The 26,285-nt window shown below is 50.4% G+C and overlaps 8 protein-coding genes across 8 annotated transcripts; 4 read left to right on the top strand and 4 right to left on the bottom strand.

The window, feature by feature from the left end:
* Positions 1-16: 16 nt before the first annotated feature.
* J7T55_002650 (uncharacterized protein) lies at positions 17-2,014 on the top strand (the record flags this gene model as incomplete). The annotated part of the gene is made up of 5 exons (XM_053137744.1): positions 17-175; positions 307-419; positions 493-1,081; positions 1,450-1,519; positions 1,620-2,014. 5 exons carry the CDS (start codon positions 17-19, stop codon positions 2,012-2,014), a joined length of 1,326 nt encoding a protein of 441 aa, XP_052998519.1.
* Positions 2,015-2,625: 611 nt separating this feature from the next.
* On the bottom strand, positions 2,626-4,158 carry J7T55_002649 (uncharacterized protein; the record flags this gene model as incomplete). The annotated part of the gene is made up of 6 exons (XM_053137743.1): positions 2,626-3,011; positions 3,079-3,209; positions 3,276-3,520; positions 3,586-3,809; positions 3,884-3,923; positions 3,976-4,158. The coding sequence occupies 6 exons, from the start codon at positions 4,156-4,158 to the stop codon at positions 2,626-2,628; spliced, it is 1,209 nt and encodes a 402-aa protein (XP_052998518.1).
* Positions 4,159-5,487: 1,329 nt separating this feature from the next.
* J7T55_002648 (uncharacterized protein) lies at positions 5,488-7,051 on the bottom strand (the record flags this gene model as incomplete). The annotated part of the gene is made up of 3 exons (XM_053137742.1): positions 5,488-5,550; positions 5,643-6,630; positions 6,717-7,051. The coding sequence occupies 3 exons, from the start codon at positions 7,049-7,051 to the stop codon at positions 5,488-5,490; spliced, it is 1,386 nt and encodes a 461-aa protein (XP_052998517.1).
* Positions 7,052-11,171: 4,120 nt separating this feature from the next.
* On the top strand, positions 11,172-11,741 carry J7T55_002647 (uncharacterized protein; the record flags this gene model as incomplete). Its single annotated transcript, XM_053137741.1, has 3 exons — positions 11,172-11,319; positions 11,380-11,552; positions 11,607-11,741. The coding sequence occupies 3 exons, from the start codon at positions 11,172-11,174 to the stop codon at positions 11,739-11,741; spliced, it is 456 nt and encodes a 151-aa protein (XP_052998516.1).
* Positions 11,742-12,067: 326 nt separating this feature from the next.
* Positions 12,068-16,856, top strand: J7T55_002646 (uncharacterized protein; the record flags this gene model as incomplete). The annotated part of the gene is made up of 9 exons (XM_053137740.1): positions 12,068-12,976; positions 13,026-13,122; positions 13,178-13,245; positions 13,416-14,049; positions 14,109-14,266; positions 14,319-14,494; positions 14,549-14,604; positions 14,660-16,056; positions 16,110-16,856. 9 exons carry the CDS (start codon positions 12,068-12,070, stop codon positions 16,854-16,856), a joined length of 4,242 nt encoding a protein of 1,413 aa, XP_052998515.1.
* A 614-nt stretch (positions 16,857-17,470) lies between these two features.
* Positions 17,471-19,719, bottom strand: J7T55_002645 (uncharacterized protein; the record flags this gene model as incomplete). The annotated part of the gene is made up of 4 exons (XM_053137739.1): positions 17,471-18,910; positions 19,079-19,189; positions 19,260-19,533; positions 19,595-19,719. The coding sequence occupies 4 exons, from the start codon at positions 19,717-19,719 to the stop codon at positions 17,471-17,473; spliced, it is 1,950 nt and encodes a 649-aa protein (XP_052998514.1).
* A 481-nt stretch (positions 19,720-20,200) lies between these two features.
* J7T55_002644 (uncharacterized protein) lies at positions 20,201-23,650 on the top strand (the record flags this gene model as incomplete). The annotated part of the gene is made up of 1 exon (XM_053137738.1): positions 20,201-23,650. The coding sequence occupies one exon, from the start codon at positions 20,201-20,203 to the stop codon at positions 23,648-23,650; it is 3,450 nt and encodes a 1,149-aa protein (XP_052998513.1).
* Positions 23,651-24,492: 842 nt separating this feature from the next.
* Positions 24,493-25,719, bottom strand: J7T55_002643 (uncharacterized protein; the record flags this gene model as incomplete). The annotated part of the gene is made up of 1 exon (XM_053137737.1): positions 24,493-25,719. The coding sequence occupies one exon, from the start codon at positions 25,717-25,719 to the stop codon at positions 24,493-24,495; it is 1,227 nt and encodes a 408-aa protein (XP_052998512.1).
* Between the last annotated feature and the right edge of the window lie 566 nt (positions 25,720-26,285).

The raw sequence follows: 26,285 nt of genomic DNA, 5'->3' as shown, positions 1-26,285 counted from the left end.
AAGTTGCACTACCATAATGTCCGGATCTGTTAACAAGAATCAGCCACGGGTGCCGTCAGAAAAGGTCGCGACTCCTCGAGCAAGCTCAGCTATCACTAAAAGCACACCCTCAAGAACCAGTACGACCGCAAATAGCGGACCGCTCATGGCTCAAGCCTCTGGCGCGGGCGTGTCAGTTCAGGCTAGAGCACCCTCCAGGTCGAACCTCCAGCAACAGGCAAGCGTCCGTCAAGGAAGTTCATCCAATGAATCAGGAACAGCTACGGCGCCTAACATGATCCAAACTGGTGGTTGGGACGTAACCAGACCTCCCCCTACCCCTCAGCCGCGCCCAGCAACACCGTCACGTCCAGCAACACCGTCACGTCCAGCAACACCGTCACGTCCAGCAACACCTTCACGTCCAGCAACACCGTCACGTCCAGTAACACCGAGACCCTCAGCGCCAAGCACTGCTCTCAGAACAGCCACTACTCCTCCTGAAACCCCCAGGCCGAGTTCTGCGGTATCTGTCCTAGAGGAGACCAAGACACCTGCAAGGGGCAGTTTATCCTGGAAAGATCTGCTCACTCTACTCAAAGCAGCGCATAACCCCCGGTTCTGCCGCAATAGGGCGACCGCTGACGCCTGGATTAGACAGGGAGGCAAGGGCGACTCCTGTGCTTTAATCGGCGGCTTTCCCTTTGTCGTGGAAACAACGTTCCCCTCCAGTCAGTACAACAAATATTTCAAAGGACTTCTGTATGAATACATGGAAACGCCCTCGGTGACAAGCTGGAAAAAGCTGGAAGAGATGCTCAGCGCAGTTGCGCGGACGACTCAGGAACGGGAGAAACTCTGTAAAGCCATATACGACGCCCTGTATCATGGCCTGGAGAACCTCCTGAACAGCAATGAGGCGGGAGATGTGCATATGATCATGGTTAAGGCATCGAAGGGATGGCGGGATAATGACCGTCTTTACGGACCCCTTGGCAAGGCTGGGAACTCAACGGTCTCTGCCCAGGACGTTTTGAATCAGGTCTTCCATGGGCAGACGCCAGCTAAGGATCAAGAAAAGCCTCAGAAGGTGCGGGTGTTGGTAAGCGCGGTCGTAATCATGGCTGAAAAGATTGTGTCAAAATTGGGGTTCTGAAATGAGACGTGATGGGAGGAACGGCGAGGAGCACGGCATTGGGGCTGCTGAATCGGATACAAAAGATGGTGAGGAGATAGGAATGGGCGCGCAGACTGATATCGAGGGAACAAGATCAATTCATTTATTGAAGAAAGGTAGCCATTAGCCTTTTCAGTGGTTCTGTTATAGTGGCTGGCCGTTACAGTCATGTGATGTGCCACTGTCAGCCTTTGTTGGTGAGGGTCGGGTTTCGGTTCGCCCGGCTGACATCGCCCTCGTTATATCAAAACGCCGCGTATCTCATTATAGTCACCATCGACCGACTTCGTTAGGATCCCTCATCTTCGCTGGATAGTGCACTCCTGTCATGGTACTCGGCTATTGTGCATATCTGCTTTAGATGTAATAAAACACCTGGACTAACGCTTTCACTGGTCACATATTCATTTCTGCGCGACAACCAAGACTTTCGCAGCCGAACCCTGGTAACAATATAATAAAGCGGCGATGAGCCAGCAAGCCATGTCTTCAGCCATAGCGTTCAAGAAATCAGCACCGTTCGCCTCGCTCCTCCCAACGGTACCGAGAAGAGGGCATGTGAATCGTGTCGGTGTGAATCGGCCCATCCTCCACCAGCACTTTCCTTTTCGCACACCTACCGCAACGCAGCTCCGCCACCTCAGCGAGAATCCCAAATCCCGCGCCGAAGCCTCCGCCACCGCCTCAGAAAAAACAGCTTCAGCGAGGAAGGAAGGTCGTATATCCGTGCTTGATCGCATGGGTGCGAACAGGACGACCAAAATCGTCATCATCGTCTTTCTCTCCGTCTATGGGACCATGGAGACGCTTTTCTACGCCAATGCCGCTTACCGTTACTTTTCCAAAGAGGATGCATAAGATAGGCTTAGGTGGTTGCTGTAGGAAAGATTCCGCTGGTCGCGATTGTCAGCCGACGATTCATGGAACAGCATTATGGGCATTTTTTGTATTCAAATGTTTCAAAGTTGGCTGCAGCTTTATCAGCACCAGCAACATGTTGAAGTTTTCACTGTTTCCCACCCCACCCCTAGGTCAAGTTTTTAATATAGATATCTCCACCCACAACCTACTAGAGACTGTTAGTAGTGCTCTCAGACGTGATGGAAAAGAAAGCCTTCCATGCAGGGGGATGCCTAGGTTGGCTTCTCCGGGTGATGATAAGAAACGAATGGTGTGTGACTGCTAGTGTCGGTTCATTTTGTTCGCGCACAATGTAAGGGAGAACATCCCCCCGAAGAACAGCACACGGTCCCAAAGACGATTCGTTGATTGTTGATGGAACCCCCCATACGTGGTACGGACCTTGTGGTTGGTATATTAGTATACATAGTACAGTTTTCAAACCTTAGACTATTTTGAAGTATGGTTGTCATTTAGACTACCAAATCGGAATTTTTCTACCAATTGGCCACCCATTTCAACGCGCTCCTTCCGAGGAAACACAACATGATGGCCAGGAATGCTGGCAGTCAACCTTGAGTTTTTACCCGAATGGTTTTGGTCACAATTATTCCATGTGAAACAGACTCTTCAACGCCTTCCACCTCGGTCCCCGAAGTCTTAGACCCTGTACTTGTGGTTTCTGTGTATTGCCACGTCTCGAGCTCGTGGCCCGCTAGTTTCGCGAAGGGGTGTGTGTCGTTGTGGATGTCTTTCGATGTGCTCACGGACACACTCGAGGTTCCCTTGGCGGCGGGATTGAGTAGGAGGTTGCTGCTCCATTTTCTGCTTAAATCGATCCTGCTTCCATCTTTGGCGGATGAATCATGGAGACCTTGGCTGTTCGCAGATTGTGTGCTATGGAGTCGGCCGCGCAGGATCAAGTTCAGGATTGGTTTGAGGGACGGGAGGCATGCTAAGGCTGGCATTAGTGATGCTGTGCATGGACAATGATGGCTAGCGAAGGAGGGAAGGGGACTTACCGCAGATTACGGCAACGTTTATTTCCGTGATGGTCCAGTTCATCTCTTGGCTCGCTAGCCAGATAACATCGGGGTTCTTGAAATCGAGATTTAGGATAAAGTGGAGTCGAACCACAGATACAATAGTCACGCTATCCAGAAAACAATACTTTTTAGTCGAGGATGCTAAGGCAAAACCTGCTCTTCGAAGCACTTACAATAGGCCGACAGCAAAGATGCCTAGGATGGCTATCTTCTGCGAGTGGAGAAGGCTTAGTTTCCAAATAAATGGAGTTGGGACAACTATTAATGATATGTCGGTGAGGATGTTGGGAATGGAGTTCCCAAGAAAGAACTGGTGTAGGTTGACGCCACAATTGTATTCCGACGGGTCGGGAGGATTGACGTCGAATCTGGCCCAGAACGCGCTGATCGGTTGACATTGTAACAAGATCACCACAATCTACCAAAAAGGTCAACTTATTTCCATTGTCGTGCGAACAGAATAGGTGTTGTGCATTTACTCACAAGTGCAACTGCCCACGTAAGGGAAATGGAGAACAAAATCATTAACGGCCACCTGATTCTGCGATCCGCGCTGAAAATTCGCCAGTAGAGGGCAAGTATCGACGACTTCACACTGAAAAGAGCGAGTACATAGGCGAATTCAACTATGTAAAGGCCGAAAAAGTACGCTCTCATCGCACCGGGAGGGGCAGCCCATATGTGCAAGCCAAGTCCTCTAGGAACAACTAGCCACTGTTAGCTAATACTCGAAACGTTCGCTAGTCTTGTGCGGTAACGGATCGTATGGCAGGGAGCTTACTATAACATGTCGCGGTGAAGAAGAATATGCCGGTCCATATCTTCTCGTTGTCAGTCTTTCTCGTGAGATGCAACGATGCGGGGCCTTCTTACGATAGATGTGAGGATGATCCAGTCGTCCCACCAGAAGCCGCTTCTCGTGAGCTTCCGAGCCCAAAATCGCATACCAACGCACGCGACTGCCATTGCCCAGGTGAGAGAAGTCGAGGCGACAAACCGCGGCACGTTCGTCTCGGTCAGATCTAACCCCGGTGGGGGATCTGGAAGTGAAGCCATGGAATGAGGGATGCAATGGCGGCGGAAAAGGTTCGTGGCCACGGAGTAGTACTGACATTTGCTTGAGCTTCAGGACCGCCTCGCCTTCATATCGTCAGCAGGACTCAATTGATTTCATACCTAGATGGCACCTCCAGGAATTTGCAGTTCATCGACGGGCAGTCACGGACTTTGGGCACGAAGATTGAATCCGGCGGCGCTGCTAGCCAAAAAGGAGACGCGGATGCGTGTCCAATGAGGTTTTCCTTAACCCTCAATCTTGGAACACACCCTCGTCAGCATGGTACCAAAGGATTGTTATGAGCCCGGCGGAGATGTAGCATCATCTCGGATCCAAGTCCAAGCATGGAGGAAGGGAAGGCAACAAACCTTGTCCCTCCAAGGCTGCCCCGCTGTTTCCCAGAAAGAGGAGAGCAGCCCGGATGGAGGTTGCAACGGTAAGACCCTACCACGCATTGTCCGGGCGCCGGGGACATTATCATTGCACCGTAGCTATGTCCCTGTAACGTGTTCTCCATCTCCAAGGTAAACGCTCCACCGCTGCATGCCACCCCAGACTGGCTCTAGACTTGAGAGGGAACGAGTCAAGCCACAAGAAATCCTTTGAACTTTATTTGTCTTCGCTATAATACGCCATGGTATAATCGGCAAGCCATGTGACGAAGCGGCCACGAACACATCATCGGCACAAATAATTGCCGTAATGATGGCGTGCCAGCCATGCCTTGAATTCGACATTTTCCCGTACAAAAGGGGACGATGGTACAGATCGTGCCAAAATTTGAAATTTTGCCGGCCAAAATGTCGACCGGTCATGCAAACTGGTCACTATTTGCTCTTGAGATCGGCTCTGTGACAACTTAGCCAGCTATAGCCAACTGAAATTCTTATTAAAGCGACGGGTTTTATGTGGAAGACCTACTAATTGCAGGGAAGTTCAGAACGGAATGGTAAACTTGAGTCATTATCCTGGCAGGAAGGATCCTCGGGGAACCCATTAAACTGAGTGCAGTGCCTCGGGCCGGGCCATTAATCTAGCTTACGAGGCCCATAGGGAAAAGCTGTAAGAATCAATGCGTAGGCAAGGGTTGATACGGGTTCAATAATATTATCTTGGCAGATTAATAACAATACGGTGGCTTTGCTCTTTAGACAAGCGATCCCAGCTTTTACAATATGGTCCGGCAGAGAACTATAAAGACCGCTACCAAAAGAGCGGTGGCTCCTCGATTATTCCCGTACAATGTGTATTCCGATAGATTAGGCGCCCCTGAAACCCCTACAGCGCCTCTATCACTACCCTGGCTAGTCTCGCCCGCCTCCCCTGCTTCACTTGTTGAACTTGCGATCGTTGAGCCCCTGTTCGTCGAGCCCGCGGCCGTGGATGTCGTACTGGGTGGGGTATAGTTGGGGTCAGTGTTATTGTACGAGTAGGTGAAGTAGTTATCGCAGCTTTCCAGACACGAATACGTGCCATGGAAGACCGTCACTGAGGCGTGTGCCGCCTGAGCGAATAGTAGAGCGCTCTCGTAGTCCCACGGCCGGGTAGTCACTGCCGGACCTGGCGTCGCGTCCTGCCTCCTTTTCTTGTCCCATACCCGCGAGTCCACGGTGAGAGTCAATTCGACGTCCTTGCCGGAAAGCGTCTCTACGCTTGTGGCCACACACAGGGGCATTGGGTACATGTCCACGAGATGTTGTCTGTAGTCATACGTGGTCGTGGTTGTCAGGACGTCGCTGTACTGGAAGCTGTAGTCTCCATCTGGGCAGCACATCACGACGCTCGCGACGACATCGTAAGACATTGTGGCCCGCGGGGTTTTTCCATATCGTGTGCTGTCGAACGGGCGATATGTGGACTCTGAGGCGGTAGTATATCCTACTGGGCAGCCCGCGTAGAAAGACGTCGTCCCATCGTCACCTGCCGTGGCCGAGCCGCTCTTGTAGCATGCTTCGTTGTATACGTCCGGCTCGCCAAACTCTGCTATGGTGCATTTGAGCCAAGGAGGTGTCATGATTTGGCGGTCCTCCAGAAGCTGGCAGCTGGTGGAGACAAGCCACAGGTTGGATTCACTCAGGCATGATGGAGCGGGAGTGAATTGGGTGGTTGCGTGCGAGGGAGGCGGGATATATGAGTTTGTTGGCACTGGAGTTGGCGTTGGCGTGGGAGTTGGCAGTACGAGAGGGTTAGAAAGAGAAGGACATCTATTGAAACACTCAGATGTCGTCCCTGAGGCTTCGTAGATGTACCTGCCAATCCTTGCTGCTTCTGCATGGATCATGCTAACGTCGTTCCACGACACTTCGGTGGTAATGAGAGGTGCTGTTGATACTGTGAGGGTCACTGTTTGGTCGGAAAGTGCTTCAACAGCGGTTGCACGACAGGCATACTCGGGGTATAGCTTCACAGAATAGGTTGAACCCGAGACAGTCAGTGGAATTGGATTGAAGTTTGAAGAGAATTCGTATGCTCTAAGAAGTTGGTCAGGCTCATAAATAGACGAAATATTTGTGGCTGATAGAAAATAAACTAAGCCACCTTGGTTATTAGCACTTACGAGGGGCAACACCAAGTCTCTGCGACCTTGATCCCATTCGGCCATTCGCTGGTCGTCTCCATCGCTGGAGTCATGCTCATAGGACAGTCACTCCATGCGGTTCCCCCAGTCGTATAGATGTTGTAGGGATAGCATGAATAGTCATCGATACCAATGGTACGTGGAGGTCCGAGCAAGGTAATGGGACAAGTGAGAGAAGTCAATGTGATGTCAGGTTTTGATTCGAAGGCAGGATACTCTGTGCTACATGGTATAGACGAAAGCCATAAGTTCGAAGGCTCAAAACAAGTCGGGTCTGGCTCGAAAATCGTGGTTACGGTATCATAAACAGCCATTATTAGGTCTGGGAATGCGATGGCGATGTTTGAATTTACAGAGTTGCCACGGAAATGCTGTAGATGGGACACAAACCCATTTATATGGCGACTTGAAATATCTGTGGGTGTTGTCCTGCTTTATGATAATCGTGGGTAACACGAGTGCAGAATTCTAAGACTTCATGGGCTGATAGGAAGCAGCCAAGACGGTTCGCGGCCCTCGATGACAAGGTTGAAGGTGGAGCACCAGCGCTTACTGGTTATAAGCGTGCGGGATGAGGTGCGAAATGTGTAGGCACCAGAATAATCCGTCAGCCTAACACCTTGATACCCACATTTTTGCATTCATTCTCAGCCCGGAGTGGTCGCCTCCTACTTCTTGGTATTAATCCTTCGAGAACGTTATCCACATCACGGGTATCCGGCAAAGTTCAACGCCGCAGAGAGCACTTTTCGGACAGTCTCAGTACTGGCTGGAATGATTTTTCAGTGATGCCTCCGAGCCAATGAAACACGTAGAACACGACTACGACCTCAATTGTGTTGACATTCGACCTTCCGGTCTGACCCTTTGTCTCGACTTCCCCCAAAAGAATATCTTCCCAAAGCCATCTGTCAGGCGAAGAGATTTGAACCAAGCTTCCCGAACAATATGTTGACCCGTTCAGTGGTTGAGTAAAATGAGTTGGATGTGCATCAAAATCGCTCATTGGTGTTTAAATGAACAATGCTCATCTTGAGTTACACGCTGAACTTCGTACACAGCTGCCCGCCAAGTACGATTCAGATAACAAGCAATATCAAGGGAACAACAAGAATCGCCACGAATATGAAATTTAATCCAACGATTCGAAACATAGGACTTCGACTAAATATTACCAATGCCGTCTTGTCGCATACTGGAGGTGAGGCAACGCATGTTGGCGTTCAAACCCTGAAGGCTGGCTTCATTAATATTCAGTTTGAGGCCAGTAACAACGCTCGCCTTGTTATGCATAAGCCGTCACCTGAGCACATAGTATACCATTGCCAGATGTTGTCATAGTTAACTTACGTCAAGTCATCGCCCTCCATCTGATCAAAGTTGATTCACAATTTGAATTAGGTCAAACGTGATACTCCGTACGTGAAGACTGAACATGAGTAAGCGCCAGCCGTACAAGAGCTCAAAATGACTGACCGCAATCACCATTACTTAGGCAGAAAAAGTTGACGTACAGCCCCTCGCAAAATGACGCCGCCAAATCTACAGACTCTGATGGACTGTGATCAATGGAGCCCTCGAGGCTAGATGTGACGGCCCGCTAAAAAGACAAAATCAAAACAATGGACGATGCCGGAATCGAACCGGCGACCTTTCGCATGCAAGCTTATAAAGTGCGAAGCGAACATTATACCCCTAAACCAAACGCCCATTGGTCAGCTAATAAATACAGTACTTATATATGCAGTAAAAACCTTTGATTCCATCGTTGACTCGACAGTAGCAATCCCTGTAGTTCAAATGGTTGGACGATGTGCCATAAATTTGATATGATTATATGAAGCAATATTTCGCGTCTAGTCCTATTCTCGTTCCGCTCGCTTATCATTCCTTCTTTGAACCATAATATTCACATCTGTGAACTCCAGAAGTCGTTTTTACCCTTACTTGGACGATCACTTCTCCCTCGTACCGATATGCACCCCCATGGCCTGCAAGATCTGTCCGAAGCCCCTGAGTTGCTCGTTATTCCACTAGGGCATTCGATTCCAAGAATTATAGAGAAATGTACTTTAATCTCCCACGGCATCGTGATGACTATCTATGCTACATTAGGCTGTCAATGAAATATCTAACCTGTCCGCCTGACGCGCTAGCAGGATCAGTCAGATCACCACAGCGGAACAAAATTCATATCCATTTCAATAATCCGGTCCTTCAGTTTCCAGCGCTTATATGATGGCAGCTTTTATTCAAGCTTTAGAAGACCTGATAAAGACACAAATCTCGTCCTCCGGTTTGGCGGAGAATCGGATACAAGCAATTTAGAATCTGATAAGAAAATAACTTTCCAAGGCCTGAAATGGCGCAGAACGTTGCTAGCCATTATTCTTATGCAAGGACCACAGACAATTTCGGACCAAACTCCTAGGGAACTTGAGCTGAATATTCTTGTACCACCACTTGTCCAGCCACATATTCCACCATCACCGTTCGTGAAGAGACAGCATGCTGATTTCTATGTCAATCATATTTGGAATGTCCGCACACCGAAAAGACCGTCTATTGTTCCTGAAGACGTGCCACAGAATGATAATCATGGCACCCCGAAGATGGAGCAGGGTCTCTATAGCATACATTCCCGGGTCAGGCTTTCCACTTGTTGAACAGTCATTCTTGACCCCGCGTATCATAATTTGTCTTGTTTATTATCGCCCGTAGTGTGGCCATGGAGCCGCACTCAAGCATTTGGGGTGGATAATCCTTACCACCCAGCTACGATTCACCTGGTCCTGGAATGAGTATAGTTTTGGTGGCGCCCGATCGACCAGTGATCTCGCCCGAAGATGTGCTCGCCTCCGACTTCTCCCCTGTTCAGTATTCAGCACCAGCTGGATTCAAACAAAGTTCGGAGCGGGGCCCCCTATCATATTTGCCTGGACCTTCATACATCCCGCTCGCACTCGTGTAACTTACTCGACGAGAGACTCTACTTAGACGATCTAGACAAGATGGTAGAGAAGCTTGGGCGGACTTTTAAGCAAGATAGCACAAGCGTCTTCCCCATTCGTCGACAGTTAGTCAAACCACGGCTTAGGCCAGCACTACAGGTTGCGGAGCCCAGAAGCATTGAGGCTTAGCTGATGGTCTCATCATGAGAATTTCAGATTGGTTGACAGGTTGGAATACATGGATCATGGATGTTGAGTGAACAGACCGCCACCGTGACACGAACGAAGCCCAGAGGGTGCTCGGCTGACTCGCCAGGGGCCCAAAGTGGCACTGGCCGCCTTGTGAAGCTCTCGTCTAGCCAAGTATAAATGACGGATACGGCGGTCTTGTTGAATCGTCAGGACAATGAGGATGACTTTCACGGTTAAAGTTGCCTCTTGGTCCTTCAATGCAGTAGATAATGAATTGGTGCGTAATATTGATACCTGAGACACTGTAATTCTTTAACTGGAACAGTCTACCTTCTGGTTGCATTTCCCGGTTGCATCCCATGATAGTGAGCACAATATTGATAAAAGGTTGCAAGAGGTGCCACAAGGGCAAGCGTAGACTCTTCCTAGCGTGCGCAGATTCTTTCCATTTCCGAACTTACTGGCCAGCATATTACACCCAATCGAGGCATGAGAAGAATCCGTAATCAGCATAGGTTAGGCCATACCCAGTCCTACCGAACGCCTCGATCCGCGCGGTCGCCGGCCAAGTTCACCGTCTTCGAATCTCGGCCTGGATCTTTTGCAGCATTCAGCTCGGCACTAGAGGCAGCGCTACTTTAGGGCGACCCTGGAAAGGCACTGAAAGGTAGAGAATAGGGGTGCCTGGACCATAGGCTCGGTTAGTCCCGCCCCCGCATGCCCAGGTACGGAATAGCGCACAGGTTTTCAGCAAGCCATTATACGACGATTCTTCCCCAAGGCCTAGACGCCACACTTGGGAATGACGACGCCCATGAAGTTGTGAAGGTCAGCTGTTCCCGATGCGACAGAGTCTAGAATATTCACAGCTCAGCATATTGCCGCTGGCAAAAGGAACTATCGTTTGGCTAAGTTGCCTTCAGCTGTGAACTTGTTGAATATCTCAATTCTGTCAGGGATTATTGTTGCTAGTATCACCGGCACTGCTTCCGCACGAGTGGACCGCTGCTTGGAATGTGATCTCCTACGCCGGAATGCACTCCATACCAACGCTGCGCCATTGCTGCATTTGCCTATCCACTCCACCTGCAACCTCCCAAATCCTGACAATATCCAATAGATACTGTGTGATCATGTGAAGAGGATCGCGTGTATAAAAGGCGCTCTCAAATGTAGGCAGGTCAAGTAATCCCATCAGCAGCAATCATCATTCAATCACAAACCAAACACATCTCCAGAAGAGGCTTTGCAAGTCAGCATTCAATATTTTCCACCAGAAACATCAATCATAATGGGCGTCGAGAAGGGCGACAAGGTCTTTATTCCCGCTGACACGCTCAGTGAGGCTGGTGGTCGCAAGGTCGCCGTCAAGTGGTCCCAATCTTTCAAGGATCGCTCAGAGGACTACTATGTGAGCAAGTACACCAACAAGTCTGGAAGTAGGTCTATTGTTCCTCAGTCCTTTCTGCTGTATGTGTGAGACTGACTCAGCCGCATAGACGGTGAAGACTTGGTGTTTGTTCAAGCCAGCAAGCTGAACGAACTTGCCGCAAAGTCACAGGGTGACGAGAAGTACACCCTTGTCATCGATGATGCCTGGCAATATGGTCAGCAGAAGGATGGTTCCAAGCGATTCCTCGTGTATCACGATAAGAACAACAAGCCTTACCAGGTACTTTTTCCGCAATAATACCTTGAGATGATTCCCCCAACTGATATCATATAGCACCGTTTTGTGGAAAACTTCATCAAGCAGGCTGGTGGCAAGGCCGTTGACGTTATCACCGGTCTTGGATATCCGGCTGACAAGATTGAAGACATTGCCTCGCGCTTCGTTGGGGACTACTTGAAGACCTTCTAGTCCATTAGGAGGCATTCATGTGGAAGTCCACCACTGTTATCTTGGAAACAGCAGGAGATTGCTTGCCCTGGAGAGAGTCTTTCGTTAGCTCAGAATAAAAATGGTCTAGACCAGCCCACATGCTCCGCTTGATAGTGAACAGTGCAGTGTAGATCGATGCCAAGAAGATATTTACTTTGGCTCGATGTGATAGGACTGCATAAGCCTCAATGTCTGTAGCATTCCGATAGATCTTCTATAAGACGCCCGCTCCCACCAGCACTCGAGAGACGTATTTCCTCTGTAGTCATATTTAAAAGAAAAACTACTGTTCTCATGCAACCAAGATGGCATCCCAGGACTTTTGGAACGATCCCATCTTTGCTAGGGTCCAACGTGGCAAACAGCCCCAAGCCCCAGCCCCAGCCCCTTCCACTGCTCCATCAGCCGCCGACCAGATCCCAACGAAACAGACAGTGCCTCCAGTCGAACTTAGCGAACGAGAGGCCGAACTGCTAAAAGATGATGCACCGAAATTTAGAAGCTGGGAAGGCTTTTGGGCCGACCCTGTCTTTGAGAAGGTCACGGGCCGCCGAGAACGGCTACCGCCTGGACAGCAGCGGGAGTTCTGGAAGTACGAAGTCGACGAATCCGTGGCCATAGGGTCACTGTTTCCTTCGCTCTCGTCATCGGCCTTCAATGCTGTCACTTTCGAAAAGTCTGCGATCGAGTTCCGCTCCAAAGATATCTTTGCGGAACCCGCCGGCCTGTACTTCAGGACCAGCGTTGTTATGAACGGTGCCCTGGATGAGATCTTCTCCGTCTTCAAACATTTCCTGGGCGATGGCGCCAAACCGACATTGAGGCTTTCCGCTTTCCTAGGAGTGACGCCCATGCCTGACAATAGCTACACAGCCAATGGCTTGGAGCTCAGCGGCTCGTTGGATGGTCTCATGACTCCGTTTCCGCCCGTCATTCAACTGCTTACTGTCGTCTCACTGGGCGTCAGGTTGAAGATTGGTGGTCAAACTGATATCTCAACGCCTCGGCTTCCGCCCGCTGGCGTGCCCCCACGATCAGATGGGATCTCGTTTGGGTTCTTTGGTGAACTCCTTTTGGAGCTCCCAGGTGTTACTGGGCCTACCAGGCTCAACTTCAGCGCAACCTTACACGAGAGAGACGAGGTCATGCAATTGGACATGACTTTTCCCGGTGATGGATCCTGGAATAGCGCACTTGGAGCTGACTCCCTACGTGTAAGTAAATGAGGCGGAAATGAGGGCACGTCTCTGACTTTTCTTTCAGCTTGAGGGTGTCTTATTCACACTGCGAGTCCCTATAGGGGGAAGTAGCAAGAAAAGCGAGGCAGCGACCGGGAAGCTGCCCTCTTCGAGTGACACCAGTCAAGAGGGTATTATGGCATCACCCGCGGAATCACTTCTCTCCATCACTGCTAGCGCCAGATGGCGAAGCACCGGTGGTAAACTCATTGATCTTTCAGGAGCGATTTACAAAGGGCGGCCTGGTAAGCTGAGACTGTACACCACGATAATACGGCTTCACTGACTCTCGTAAGATCTTTCGTATTTCCAGGGTACGATAGAGAGATTGACCTGGAACGATATTAAGCGCATTTTCTCTGATATGTATAGCCAAGATCTCAAGGATAGCGATCACGACATAACATGTGAACAGCTCACTGTTAGAGTCTCCAAGGCTGCGTTCGTTCTACAAGGTTCTTTGACAATCAACGGCCGCCAGCTATTCGACGCGAAGATCACAATCACGAAATCCGGAGTGGCCATTCGCGCGTCAGTCGATAAGTGGGAAATTGATGATGGCCTGATCGTCATTAATAATGCATCTCTTACGCTTCTTGTAGGCCGAGCTAGCACCGGGGGCAATGCGTCTGAGGAGGCTGAACATCCAGAGGGCCAGGGCGAAGAGAAGAAGCCCTCGCAGCCCGTGGCAGCCCAGCCCAGCTCGGGAACTGGTGATGATGTCCAGTTCAAAGCACCGCAGACTCCCAGTAAAGGATGGACTGGTGGGCTACACGTCACTGGCGAGGTGCTTTTGAACGGCGATGCTGTCAAGGAAGGGAAAAGTCCACACACTCTCCAAGCCACGCTTGTGGTTGGGAAGCAGGCCGACAAGATGTTCTGGGTCCTATGTGGGACTTACAATGGAGACCTCTCACTCAGCAAGTTGGTGCCAGGTATAGTCGCGGACTCAGACGTCGATCTCAGCCTGAAATCAGTGTCCCTGGTTGCATCGAGCATCGACCAGCCCGACTACAGCCTCAACACTAATGGCTATACAATCCGCAAAGGTATCGCTGGACCTGATATTTCATACCATTCATATTTACAGAAGCTGACGGAAACGCAGGATTCTTCATTTGTGCGAGACTTCAAGCAGTGCCTTTGATGGAGGTTAAAGGCAAGGTGAAAAAGCCCGCACCTGGAGACGACACATATGTCAGTGTAGGCTGGGTCAAGGGGTCCAAATTCCCATCGATCTCTGTCTTCTTGCCCTCCTCGATGAATGTAAGTACGTGTTCGTTGCCAATAATTGCTTCAGCTGATAATACTGCCCAAGATTGAACTGGGCCCCAGATTCACGTCGAAGCGCTTTCAACTAGATCTCAAAAGAGGACAGAAGGGGTTCTCCTTCGCATTTATTGGTGCCTTCCTAGTCAAGGTCGACGACAGGAACCCAGCCTACGAGTTCGCCCTCAACTTGGAAGCAGACCCGATTGGGGCATCTGGATCACTGTAGGCTCAGTGTTATTCTGAAACTTGCTTATAAGAGGCTAAGAACTACTGTAGTGTATTCAGGGGCGACATCAATGATCCGTTCGGTCTGAGCAAGCGATTCACCATAGGTATGGGCAGATATAGGCTACCGCAACCCGACAGAGCTAATATGATCTGTATCAGGGCCTGAACTCGCGATTCAATTGAACTTCAACTGGGTGCAACTAGCATCAACCGGTCTGCCAATTGGAGCAGGACTAGGAGGGGGTTTCTACCTGGATGGTAGAGTAGACGACCCATATTCTCTGAAGCTCTTCGTATGCGAGAATCCGAAGGATATGCTGATCGAGGTGAAATCACCTCTTATGAGCTATACAGAGATTATCAGGTTCGTGGCCGCCGCCATGGAGAGAGAAATCCCGCTCTCCGATGTCAAAATCTTCGAGTTTAGAGACGTTTTGATCTACGGCAGCATGGGGGCATCGTTTGGCGGCAACTTCTATCCTGCCGGCTTCCGAATGAAGGGCACCATCGTCATATTCGATCATGAGGCTGGCATGGATTGCTCGCTTACTACGGAGGGCTTCAAACTCAAGGCCTGGATCCAGACATTCAAGTTGGGTCCTCTGAGTGTCGGCGGCGATGCGGTGATTACCGGAAAATCTGGCACATTCGCCGTGCTTGACATGAATCTGGGTTGGGAAGAACAGAAGTTCATCCTCAAGGGCTTCGTGGAAATTTTCAATATCAGGGCTGCCATCGACGTGCATATGCAGATCTGTCCGACACCCAAGTTCTACTTTGACTTTGAGGTCACCTGGACCGACCTGCTCAGGCTCAAGGTACATGCCGAGATGGTCAACCAGAAGGCAATTGATAACCCTGGATCCACGGACTTCGTCATCTCGGCCGATTTCCAGCAGACAATCATTCAACAGATCGCGGAAAGCCTGCACAAGGCGCTCAAGGCCACGCATGAAGCAATCCAGAAGAAGCTTGACAGTGCCAAGGAAGCGGTAGCGGACGCCGAGCGTAGGTACAAGGAGCAGGTAGAGGAGGCGCAGAAGAAGCTCAAGGCAGCCAGAGCTGCGTATGAGGCAGAAAATGATGCGCTGGACAGGCAGCTTGATGAGCTCGAGCGTCAAACGAAGCAGGGCAAGGATGAGAGGCGCGACAAAATCAACAAGGCTAACGACGAGGGCACATCCAAGATTGAAAATACTCGCACGAAGCGAGGCCGTGAGGTAGAGGAAAACAGGATAAACTTCAACGCGAAGGAGACGGAGGTAAATAACCAGGAAAGTAATGGTGCTGCGGAGCGCAACCAGACTGTCTCAGAAAGCGAGCAGAGAAAGCGGGCGTTCATGTCCCAGTTCGGAGACACTGAGGCATCCTTAGAGCGCGGAAGAAACGATGTGCAACGTGCAAGTAGTAGGTTCAAGGCCACTCGTGCTGCTCAGTGGGAAAGCGTGACTAATATGTTCACAGACGATGTCAACAGCCTGAAGAGAGAGATGGATGAACTGGAAAGGCGTAAGGAAGGGCTCAATTGGCTTCAAAAGGCGCTCGCACTTGATATTGTAAGTGAAACAGGCTATCGTTGATGGGCAACTTAATGACAGTGAGGCCACAGAACTTCCAGCTCGGCGCATTGGGTGTGCAGTATGTTGGCGCCAAGATTGGCCTCGCTGTTGCTGAGGGTGTCATTTCTGCCATCATCAACATCATGCGCTCCGACATTTTTGAATCTGCCAAACAGGCCTGGTATCGGGCAAGCGAGCTCGTGGACACTGTGATCCGCAAGATTGCGCTGGCGGTGCAACAAGCCAAGGACCAACTGGCCAACGCTGCCAAAGCATTGCAAGCTGCAGAGGCAGCGCTCAAGGGCGATGTGGCCGAGGCCGAGAGAATAGCCAACGAGATGGTGAACGACGCCAAGCGTCTCTATGACACATATGCCGCCGAACAGGAGAAAGAGTCGGCAAAGCTACGCATCCAACTCCAGCAGCTAAAGAACAGCGCGACGGGTCTCGCAGTCGCGACCGCCGAAGGCGCGTTGGAGGTAGCCAAGAACAACACCGCCGTCTTCAAGTTGGCGGAAGCTGGCCTCGATGCGGTCAAGGCAATCGAGACAGCCACCTATAAGACTCTGGACGAGCTCGTTACTGCAGCATCTCAGCTGTGCGACATACGTAACATTCACCTCCGCGGCGTCATCACTTCGGATCCCAGTCGACAATCAGCTTTCACCATCTACATGGATGGTACACTTGTGGGCCAGAATTTCGCGTTTGAGGTGGAATACACGCCGGGCGAGACTAGAAAGTTCTTGGAGGGCGTGGCGAAAAAGGCGCTCGGCGAACTGGGCTTGATGGCATAATAGCCACTGCCGGTTTGACGGAGCTCTTGCTTATCAAGACGCTCTCTGTGTGATTCAAGACTGCTTGGGGTGCTATCATTTAAAGTTCACCGTCAACGACCCAACATCTTGTATCACTGTTGTTCAATAGTCGGCCATGTGAACAACCTCAATCCCACCAAGCCTACCCTGTAGACCACATGGCGCTTCAGATCTTATAAAGGGTTTCCCCTCATGCAGCCCAATGTATGTTTTCTCAATTCACGCGATCCCGTTCGATGACGCGAGACATCATTAGGGTTGGCCTCTTTTACAGCGCTGCTATGACTAACGTCGTCTGGAAATTACAGACCTGATAACGCTGCAATATGTGATGCAAGTAATTCATGACTTTATGAATGCAACTTAAAACCGCACTTCGTGTTAAATACAAGTGACTTGTGCCCAGCGGCAGCAACGTGGTGAGTCCCTCATTTACGGTCACATTTGGCAAAGATTGTGAAAGGTTCAAAAGTAATGAAATAAGCACTGAATGGACCCTTGATTATCCTTGAAGACGTGCTATACTTGCTTTGGAGTCAAAGCACAATTTACTACGCCGCAGTCTCTTTCACCCTATTGAATCTTGCATGCTTCTATTTATAGTCCTCAATCGTCCATTCCTCTTCCTGAAACCGGGTGCGGTGCCTCTGTTGTTGGACCATAAGGCCCAAGTCAGAACCTCCAAAAGGCATCGTCTGTAGTGTACCAGCAAGCAAGGGCGAATCAGCCTGCAATATAATCCTCCTGTGCATGGGTACGCCTTGGGCAATATGCCTCGACCTAAAGGGACTCGTGAGCAAGACCTTCAGCGTAACCCTTCGGCCCGGATCATCGACCATGCCACAGATGCTCTGCATAACTTTAAACAAATCCTCTAGCATTTCCAGCCTTTCAAACCAGCATATACCGTCTATTATGCAGTAGACCGTAGCATTTGGGTGGATCTGCATCAGTAGACTGCAGAAGAGGTCGCAGAGCTGTCCCACATCGTGATGCTGGAGGTTTTGAATCGAGATGGCGTCCAGGAAGTCGAGGTTGGGGAGAGCGCCGTACTTACCTTGCAACTCCACAAGTAGCCTAGCAGTAAGACATCTCATGAGTCCTTGCGGTCCGCTCATTGTGTCGTTCGAGGACACGTGCTGGGCGCAGAAATAATGTAGAGCGATGGCATCCGAATTTGTATGTGCAATAGTTGCCGCGATGGTCGCACACACGACGGATAAGCTGGAGATTCTGAGCTGATGCTGAGAAGGGTCCATAAGACCCCCATCAGCAAATAACATGTCAGAATCCGTGGATGAAAACCACGTCCAGAAGCGGTCCATCTTCATAAGCCACTGGGCTTGACCTTGTTCAGATGGATTTAAATGGAGACCCTGACGAACGACATATTCCAAGTCTCGTGAAGTTGCCTCGAAAGGAACTGCCAAAACTGCCAAAAGCTCCTTAGGTCCAAGAAGCGGCTGCTGGGCCGATTGAAGCAGTCCGGGAGTTCGTGATCTGCGGTTCTCCAGGTCTAGCAGCTGCGCCGCACCCAGCAACAGCCTGTCTTGTTTCTGCTCCACGGCGTTCAGCTTCGTCTCGAAGCTCAGTCTGAGCTCAGTGAGCATCCCCAACATCCAGTTCTGCGCGTCCAGAGCACCGCGATTAGCCATTGCTGAGATGCCATTGATGATGGCTCGCTCTCTCGTAGCAATATCCTCTCTGAGCTCGTCCATACTGCTCTGCAGCAGTTCCATCTTTTGTGGCATGGGCTGTACAGTATCCTCAATCTGTGAGACCTGTCGGCTGACGGCATGAAGACCTGCGGACGTCGATGCCGCTGTGGCACGGTTCATGTTTAGCGCAGCTTGGACCTTTTCGTGCTGTTTCTCATTTTTCTCGTGCATATCAACTAGGATGGCCTCCGACAAAATATCTGAGCGCTCTTTCATACGCAAGACTGCATTTTCAACCTTCTCGATCATAACATCCACATCTTCTCCCGACGGCACTTTTGAGAAGATTGGGAAGATCTTGGCCACTATTTTGTTCTTTGAGCATCAGCGCCGACGTCTGAGAAGGGACTTTTTGGGGCGATATGAGGCTATGGACTTCATGTGCTCTGACTTGCCTTGGTGCTTCGGCAACAAATATGCTATGAATCTTGTCAAAGCCTCGACTACAGCATCGTTCAAACCATCGGCCAAATCTCTTAGGACCATGTCATGTGGAAAATGAGTCCTCTTCAATTCAGCGACGGTGATGATTCTTGGTATATCTTCAAACGCGTTCAGAATTTTCATACGTTTCTTTGCTGCCGTCTTCAGGAGCTATACGAGGCCATTGTAAGCAAATGCTCTCTCTCAGCAAGTAATGCATCTCATATGTCAATCAACGTACAACAAACATCCAGCACAAAGATGCTCGTAAAACCCCCAGACCATACTGATCTGGTATCAACTGGAATGCTGGACTAATGGCATCCGCATGATCTCCAGCCTTTCGTGCCATGCTAACAAAAGCTCCCCGGAAGCCCTTCTCTTTGGCTTGATACTGGCTCTTAGCCTCGGAAAGCAGCCTGAACACATCGTCCCACGTGCACTTTTCCGTATCAAAAGCGATGCCAGAGTCGATCTCAAGGGTTCTATAATGCTTCAATGCGCTGTCAAGTTGGCTGTAGCAAGTTAGCAATCGACAAACGTTGCCCTTGTGACGTTCAGGGATACGTGACGAACTATATCGGTTCTTTCGGGTGGAACGCTGTTCGCTGAAAATTCAGTTCCGAGGAAACGCCAAAAGCAGAATCGATCTCGGCCCCCTCTGACCTAAGGAAGCCTACTTCCAGTTGTGGGCTTTGCATTCTGGCTACACGACCTAAACGGGCTCCACGTCATGGGAATAGGGTGAACGATGCCACATTGTACATGTGAGGAATGCAATGCTATATATTCCCTCAACTATAATTTCAGCTTTTGATGCAACCTCGTCGATTAGGACGTCTGAGCTGACATGGAGTGAACCCCCTGCGTCATTAGACACCCAATGCGACCACTTTTTACCAATCAGCTGCCGCTTGCTTACATCCATGTATGTGTGCACCCTGTAGTTTGATTCCTTAGAGCAGGCTGAATCGTCACACAACACTAGCTCTAAGAAATGTGTTGGAAACAGCTTAGCGGCGGCTTTCAACTAGGTATCTGGGTCCCCGCCCTACTCGCCTTTTATTCTCCCTCGTTCTCATGGCATTCACAACCATTGATCGCCACGAGCAGGCTTCCCACTTACTGACATCGTAAGCTTCGTTTCATCGTTCTCCAAGTCGCTGAATTATCAGGTTAGATATGAAACATTCGGCATATGGACGCCGGCCAATGCCCCCTCCTCGTCCTCCAGGAGGCTTTCCACCTCCGATGCCCGTTCCTCCGCCACCTGGTATTCCCATCGAAACTCCAGAACAGCGGCGCGAGAGAATCCTGAAGTACCGCCGCTCTATTGAAGCTAGATGGCGTCCGAAGCTGCCCGAAGTAATGAAGCTTGATTTGGAGCATTTCAAAAACAGCTACGAAGACGACAAGCCTGGCTACGCCGTTGAGGTGCTAGTAGGCCCGCCAAACATAGGAGCCCAAATACGAGCCGAAGACGAAAGAAGGCGGGGCCTCAATCATTCTGCCCAATATGCATGGCTTGCATCGCAGGATCTATTGTTCGACGAATGGAGACGTACAGACGAAAATTGGAGGTGGGCATCCTCGTTCTCCAAGCAGCGACGTTTGGGTCCAACGACGGAGGTATCTTCAAGGTCTGACGACATGTTCATCCATCGTGTGAGGATTCAGTCTATGCCTGTTCTTGGCTATCTGCAAAGGCTTCTTGGGGAGCCGCGCCGTCGTTATCGCTATCGAACGTTCTTCCGTCCTTTCAGGCCTCTTATCTATTTTCAGCCGAGAATGAAAGAGATCCTGACTCTTCTTGAGAAGAAGTGGAGCCAGAAGGAACACGAGCAGGACGACCAAGATTCCGGAATAAACAGAGTACCAAATGCAGGGTCACAAACTGAAACTATCAGGATACACGATGCGCCACCGGCTGATCGACCAGCAATATCTGACCAGTCAGCCGAGGATTGCAGTTTCGAGGCTGGAAAGACAAACGAGACCGATGATGACGACATCAGCTCTGTCAAATCTGAGGACGACAGCACAACAGAAAGGATGAACCAAATCATGGACAGCATTGAAGCTCTGCGAGATATGAGATGCTATGTTGAATTCGTTGATAAGGAAATCATGCCGCACTACAACTTTCTGAAGGGTGCCGAGGCACGAAAAGTTGCATTTCATGACTTGTGGTGCTTGTACGATGTAGGCGGCTTGGTATTTGCCCCAATTACGAGGGGAGAGAACGATAGCTACCAGGACATCTGGCGCATTTATCGCGTTAAAGGCCCGGAGCCTTTTCTCTCATACTACCCACCATGGCAGGGGCAACCGAGTGACGGATTTGATGTCGATACCGACACGTCTTTCACACTCTTCTGCTACCACATTGGGCACGATGGTTCTTCTTATGGTGCGGTGCGCCGCAAATTCGACATCGAGGCCTTTCCGGGGGAACGAGACATCCAATCTTTGGATGCCTATCCGCTGCGCTTTGTTGAGAATCATGAACAACTACTGGGGACAATGAAGGAGCAAGGTCTTCGATACCAGAATGCCTTGAGCGAGCGTAATCTGGCTTACAATAATTGGTCGCTGGCTGTGAATCCACAGGAAGACAGCGACAGCGATTCTGAGGGCGAACAGCGCAAGAAAAAGCAGGCAACTCATCCTGTTCTGGCTGAATTCATTGAGAGTCAGGTCATAATCGATCTGGACGAGGCGTTCAGGGCGAATCCAAGGTGGAGACCGAAGTTTCACAAACCAAGCATCTCGAAAGCTTCGCCACTCGAAACCAAGCTTGATGGCTGGCCGATGCAAATCTGGAACGACAAATCCAGAAGCAAGCTCTTGTACTCAATTCCGGAACTCATTCAGTATGATGATGGCATCGACATACGAAAGCGCCGCGACAACATCTTGAATAACGATCTCTTCCTGCTGAATCGGTCCAAAGGCTCTCGGTGGGAGCGCACTGGCTACAACTTTACGGACCTACGCGATGAAGATATTGCTCTGTTACCAAAACGCTTATTTGCCTACACGCTACGCGAACGCAAGTTCGTAGCAGTAGATGTCAATTATCTGAGACCTATCCTCAGGGAGGAGGGGGTCTTCGCGCGGCTGATGATATGGAAAGACTATAAGGACATTGTTCGTGGGCTTGTCAGTTCGCATTTCCAGAAGAAAGAGCTCGAACGTCTTTACTCGAGCAATGCAATTGAAGGCTTAAGTCAAGATCTGATTCAAGGCAAAGGCAAAGGTCTAGTACTACTGCTTCATGGAGCCCCTGGGGTGGGCAAAACAGCAACAGCTGAAGCTGTGGCGATGGAGAACAACAAGCCTTTGTTCGCGATTACTTGTGGAGATCTAGGACTTACTGCTTCGGAAGTAGAATCTTCGCTGACAGATATGTTTCGTCTGGCACACAAGTGGGACTGTGTTCTGCTTCTCGATGAGGCTGATGTATTCCTCTCTCAACGGTCAAGGTTCGACATGAAGCGAAACGCCCTCGTATCAGTGTTTCTGCGAGTTTTAGAATACTACAACGGCTTGCTATTCTTGACAACCAATCGTGTTGGTACTATCGATGAGGCATTTAAGTCCAGGATTCATCTATCACTATATTATCCCCCACTGGATCTAACGCAGACGCGAGAAATCTTTCGACTGAATATCAACAAGCTCCGCGACATCGAGCGCCAAAGGTCTGAGCTCACTGCGAAGCCTGAACTTATAATCAAAGAGGATGATATAATTAGGTTCGCAGAAGAACATTACAATAACCCCGTGGATTCTTTAGGACGCTGGAATGGCCGTCAAATTCGCAACGCCTTCCAGATCGCATCCGGTCTGGCTTATTATCATTTCGCCACGCAGTCACAGGCCAGCTCCAGTCCAGAAGACAATCTCCAAGGCGCGCCAATTCTGGACAGTAGCTTGTTCAAGAAAGTCCAACATGCGACGCAGAACTTCGACAAGTATATGCGTGAGACAAGAGGCTGGACAGATGCCGACCTCTCACACCTACTTGGGGAGAGGTCTGACCACATGCGAAACAATCGGTTCCCTCAGGCTTCTGCACCGAGCACTCAGCAGACCGTCCCGGACGTCTTTGGTGAGCCGCCCGCGGCGGCATCGGCGGGCCACGGGGGTTATTCATTCGCATCATCGTACATGCCGGCCCACCCGCAGGGAGGGTCATTTCCTCGCACTCCCGTCACGCCCAGAAATCTTGCACAACACGAGGGTGGCCCACAGGGGCCTTCTTACATGCCACATCAGAACATGCCCCCGCAACAAGCCGCTGACCCGAAGCCTCAATTTATCCCCGCTGCGTTCCATGCGCAAGCCCAAACCCGGCAAATGCAGCCAAACACCACGATGGGCCAGGGCAATCCTTTCAGTCCTGCCTCGGCGGCGATGCCACCTGTGTACAGTACAGTCTCAACTCCACAGCACAACACAGGCTATGATATGCCCCATGCTGGATCACTATACTCCAGTAACACGCAGGCTGCCCAGTCGCAAGGGCATGCTGGTCAGCCACACAACATGGAAAGTTGGGCATCTCATTCTCCAGGGGTAGCCGAAACGATGTCGCGTGAAAGCGAGGAGGAACAGAGTCTTTACTAAGAGGCTATGGGAAGAGACCGCAGAATAGAAGGTAAATGCACTAAAGCAAGATCTTCTTTCTCATAAAGTCTGTAGGATGCATATCGTAAAGGAGCCTTGGTAAATTGAGGCTAGGCTATAAATAGGGGGTTATAATTGCTCGTTTATCAGTGTGGCGGATGCCCAGGACCGCAGTGACTTCTTCTATTTCATTCTTCTTCCTCCTTTTTCTCAAAGTACACTCGAAGGGCTGAAAAGGCAAAATCTGGCACAAGGATGTGGAACTGGGAGCAAAGCAAGATGGGTTTGCAGAAGGGTTACAGGGGTGAGGTTCTGTGGTGGCAGCGGAGGGAGCAGCAGTGTTTATTCAAAGCGACCTAGATTTGCAGGAGACTCCTTCTGAACCCGGTCTTTTGGAGGCTTCGAAATCAACCTCCCACAGGTTTGTATTCGGTCATGTCGTAGACAGAGCCCAAGTATGCATGATTTAGGAACATATACTGAATACACGTAATGTAGAAGCGGGGTTGATCCACTCTTGCTACTCACAACGAAGGCAGGTGGAGCTTTTTGTTGAACGCCAAAGCGAGATGTATTCGAGCCTGGTACGAGTCGGTACGAGGCGGTGTGGATCTTCAATATCATCAATCGATAGCGTTGTGGAACCCAGTAAAACTGATACTCCTAAATGATTCCGATCCCCCGAACTCAGGTATTTGTGATAGAAAGACTTGCAAATTCGCTTAATTCAATTGCCACAGTTGGCAGTGACTTCACAGCCGTTAGCTTCACTTCTTCATTCGCATTGAGAATACGGATATTCGTATTGATCCGTCCTTGCTCTCAGCCCACAGAGTGGCTGTTCATGCAGCATCGAGTCTGTCGTCATTCGCTCCAGCGAGCAACTCCATAAGCTTGTCTGAAAATTTCCGCTCTCCATCGAGCAGTCTGGCACGTAAGCGGCCCGATACCCACTCGCCCCACCCCTCTGACCACCATCTCCCCTTGAAGTTACCCACGAGAAGCGAGTAGCAGATGAAGATGGCCAGGGCAGGCCCTTCTTCTCTTTTGAGCCTTTCCATGTACTCATCTGATACCTCAAAAACCCAGACAAAAAGTTCTGTTGTCTGGATGTCCCCGCCTGGTTGATTATAGACGGCATGGAACGCCTGCTGAAGATGCTGGACGGCATCTCTGTAAATCGCCTGTTCTGCGTCATCGGGGACTATATCGCACAGCTCTTCCATGATAGATCCTTTATCAGGTGTAGAGTAAGCCCGGAGCTTGGTAGCGCGTTTTCCACCTGCCTCGAACATAGGCGCTAGCACTCCTGTGTGTAGGACTATTCCATGAGGCGGCAGAATCAGTGCCCTGTTGCCTCGAAGAAGAAAGACCCAGCTGAGAAGGTCCATCTCCTCGTCATCAACGTTCTCCCCTTGGTCCAAACGTCTTGCGAGCTCGCAGTTCTGAGCCAAGGAGTAGAAGCACGTCATTGTCGAGAATATGTAGAGCTCCGTGCAATTCTTCGCAGTAACATGCTCCATTTCCGCTTGAGCCTTGCCAAGTGCTTCTTGATATAAGTGAACGCCCGTGGCCCAGTAAGATTGCCTAGATTCTGGTCGTATTTGGGCAAGATGAAGCGCGGATAGGGCCAACAACGCATGCAGCACATAATCTGCATGCAGTGCGAGCCGGGGAACGCGATTCTGCCACACCTCTCTCACCTCTGCAGTAGAGGATAATGTCAGGGCCGTCGATGCGGTGTAATGGTGTAGTAACTCCATGTGTTCCAGGGTATACAGAGGAAAATCCCCCTGGCTGCTCGGGGTGGCCGGCCCCGGCGCCGGGGCTTTCGGCGATGAGCGGCGTGACTTGACCACCTCATAAACGCACGTGGCGCTGTGGATGCGGCAATTCGTGCATTGCGGCTTCTCTTCTCCACACTGCCGATCCATTAGGATTCTCACTTGGCTACCCGCCGTCTTTGATTCATTTCTACTGACCTTGACGCGGCGCTTCTTGCAGAGTGTGCAGCCGGTTCTGGCCTTCTTGTGTGGCCTGCGTATCACCGTCGGCGTCCGCTCTGACATCACGGGCCGTTGCTGCTCAAACCAGATCCGAGAACCCAGAAGTTTATAGTCGTCGTTGCCAACGCCGGGGGAATGTGAAGCAGAATGCTCAAATGACGGTTCGTACCGGACGGCCAAGTTATACGAGGGCACCCGGTGTTTATATGCTTCATGTTAGGGTCAAGCAGACCGCCAAGAACCAGGCGCAGTAGCACACACCTAACCCACAACGGCAAGGTCTTCGACGCGTAATTTTGCTCTATTTATAGCACACGCATACCAACAGATACCCGATTCAGGACACCACTGCATTCTGCACAGGAGCAGTCCAAAAATGCAGCTCGGCACCAGAAATTGTAAGCCATACGGGTCAGTTCCGATCGCTTTTGCACGGATCAAACAAACCAGGACAAACATACCATGACAGTGCCCAGCACATGCACAGAAATGAAAATGTCTCCACAGAAACAAGGCTTAGCAGATCTGTTCTAGAACTGCACTCTTTGCTGTGCTCATATACATTATCGCTAGTCTTTTCTATTTCCGGACGTCGAACGGGCATGTCGGTCACGGTCCGCTGGCAATAT

The sequence above is a fragment of the Diaporthe amygdali genome (assembly GCF_026229845.1).
Source record: "Diaporthe amygdali strain CAA958 chromosome Unknown NODE_3_length_2959817_cov_65_330692, whole genome shotgun sequence".
Lineage (NCBI taxonomy): Eukaryota > Fungi > Ascomycota > Sordariomycetes > Diaporthales > Diaporthaceae > Diaporthe > Diaporthe amygdali.
This window is presented reverse-complemented; position numbering and strand designations above follow the sequence as displayed.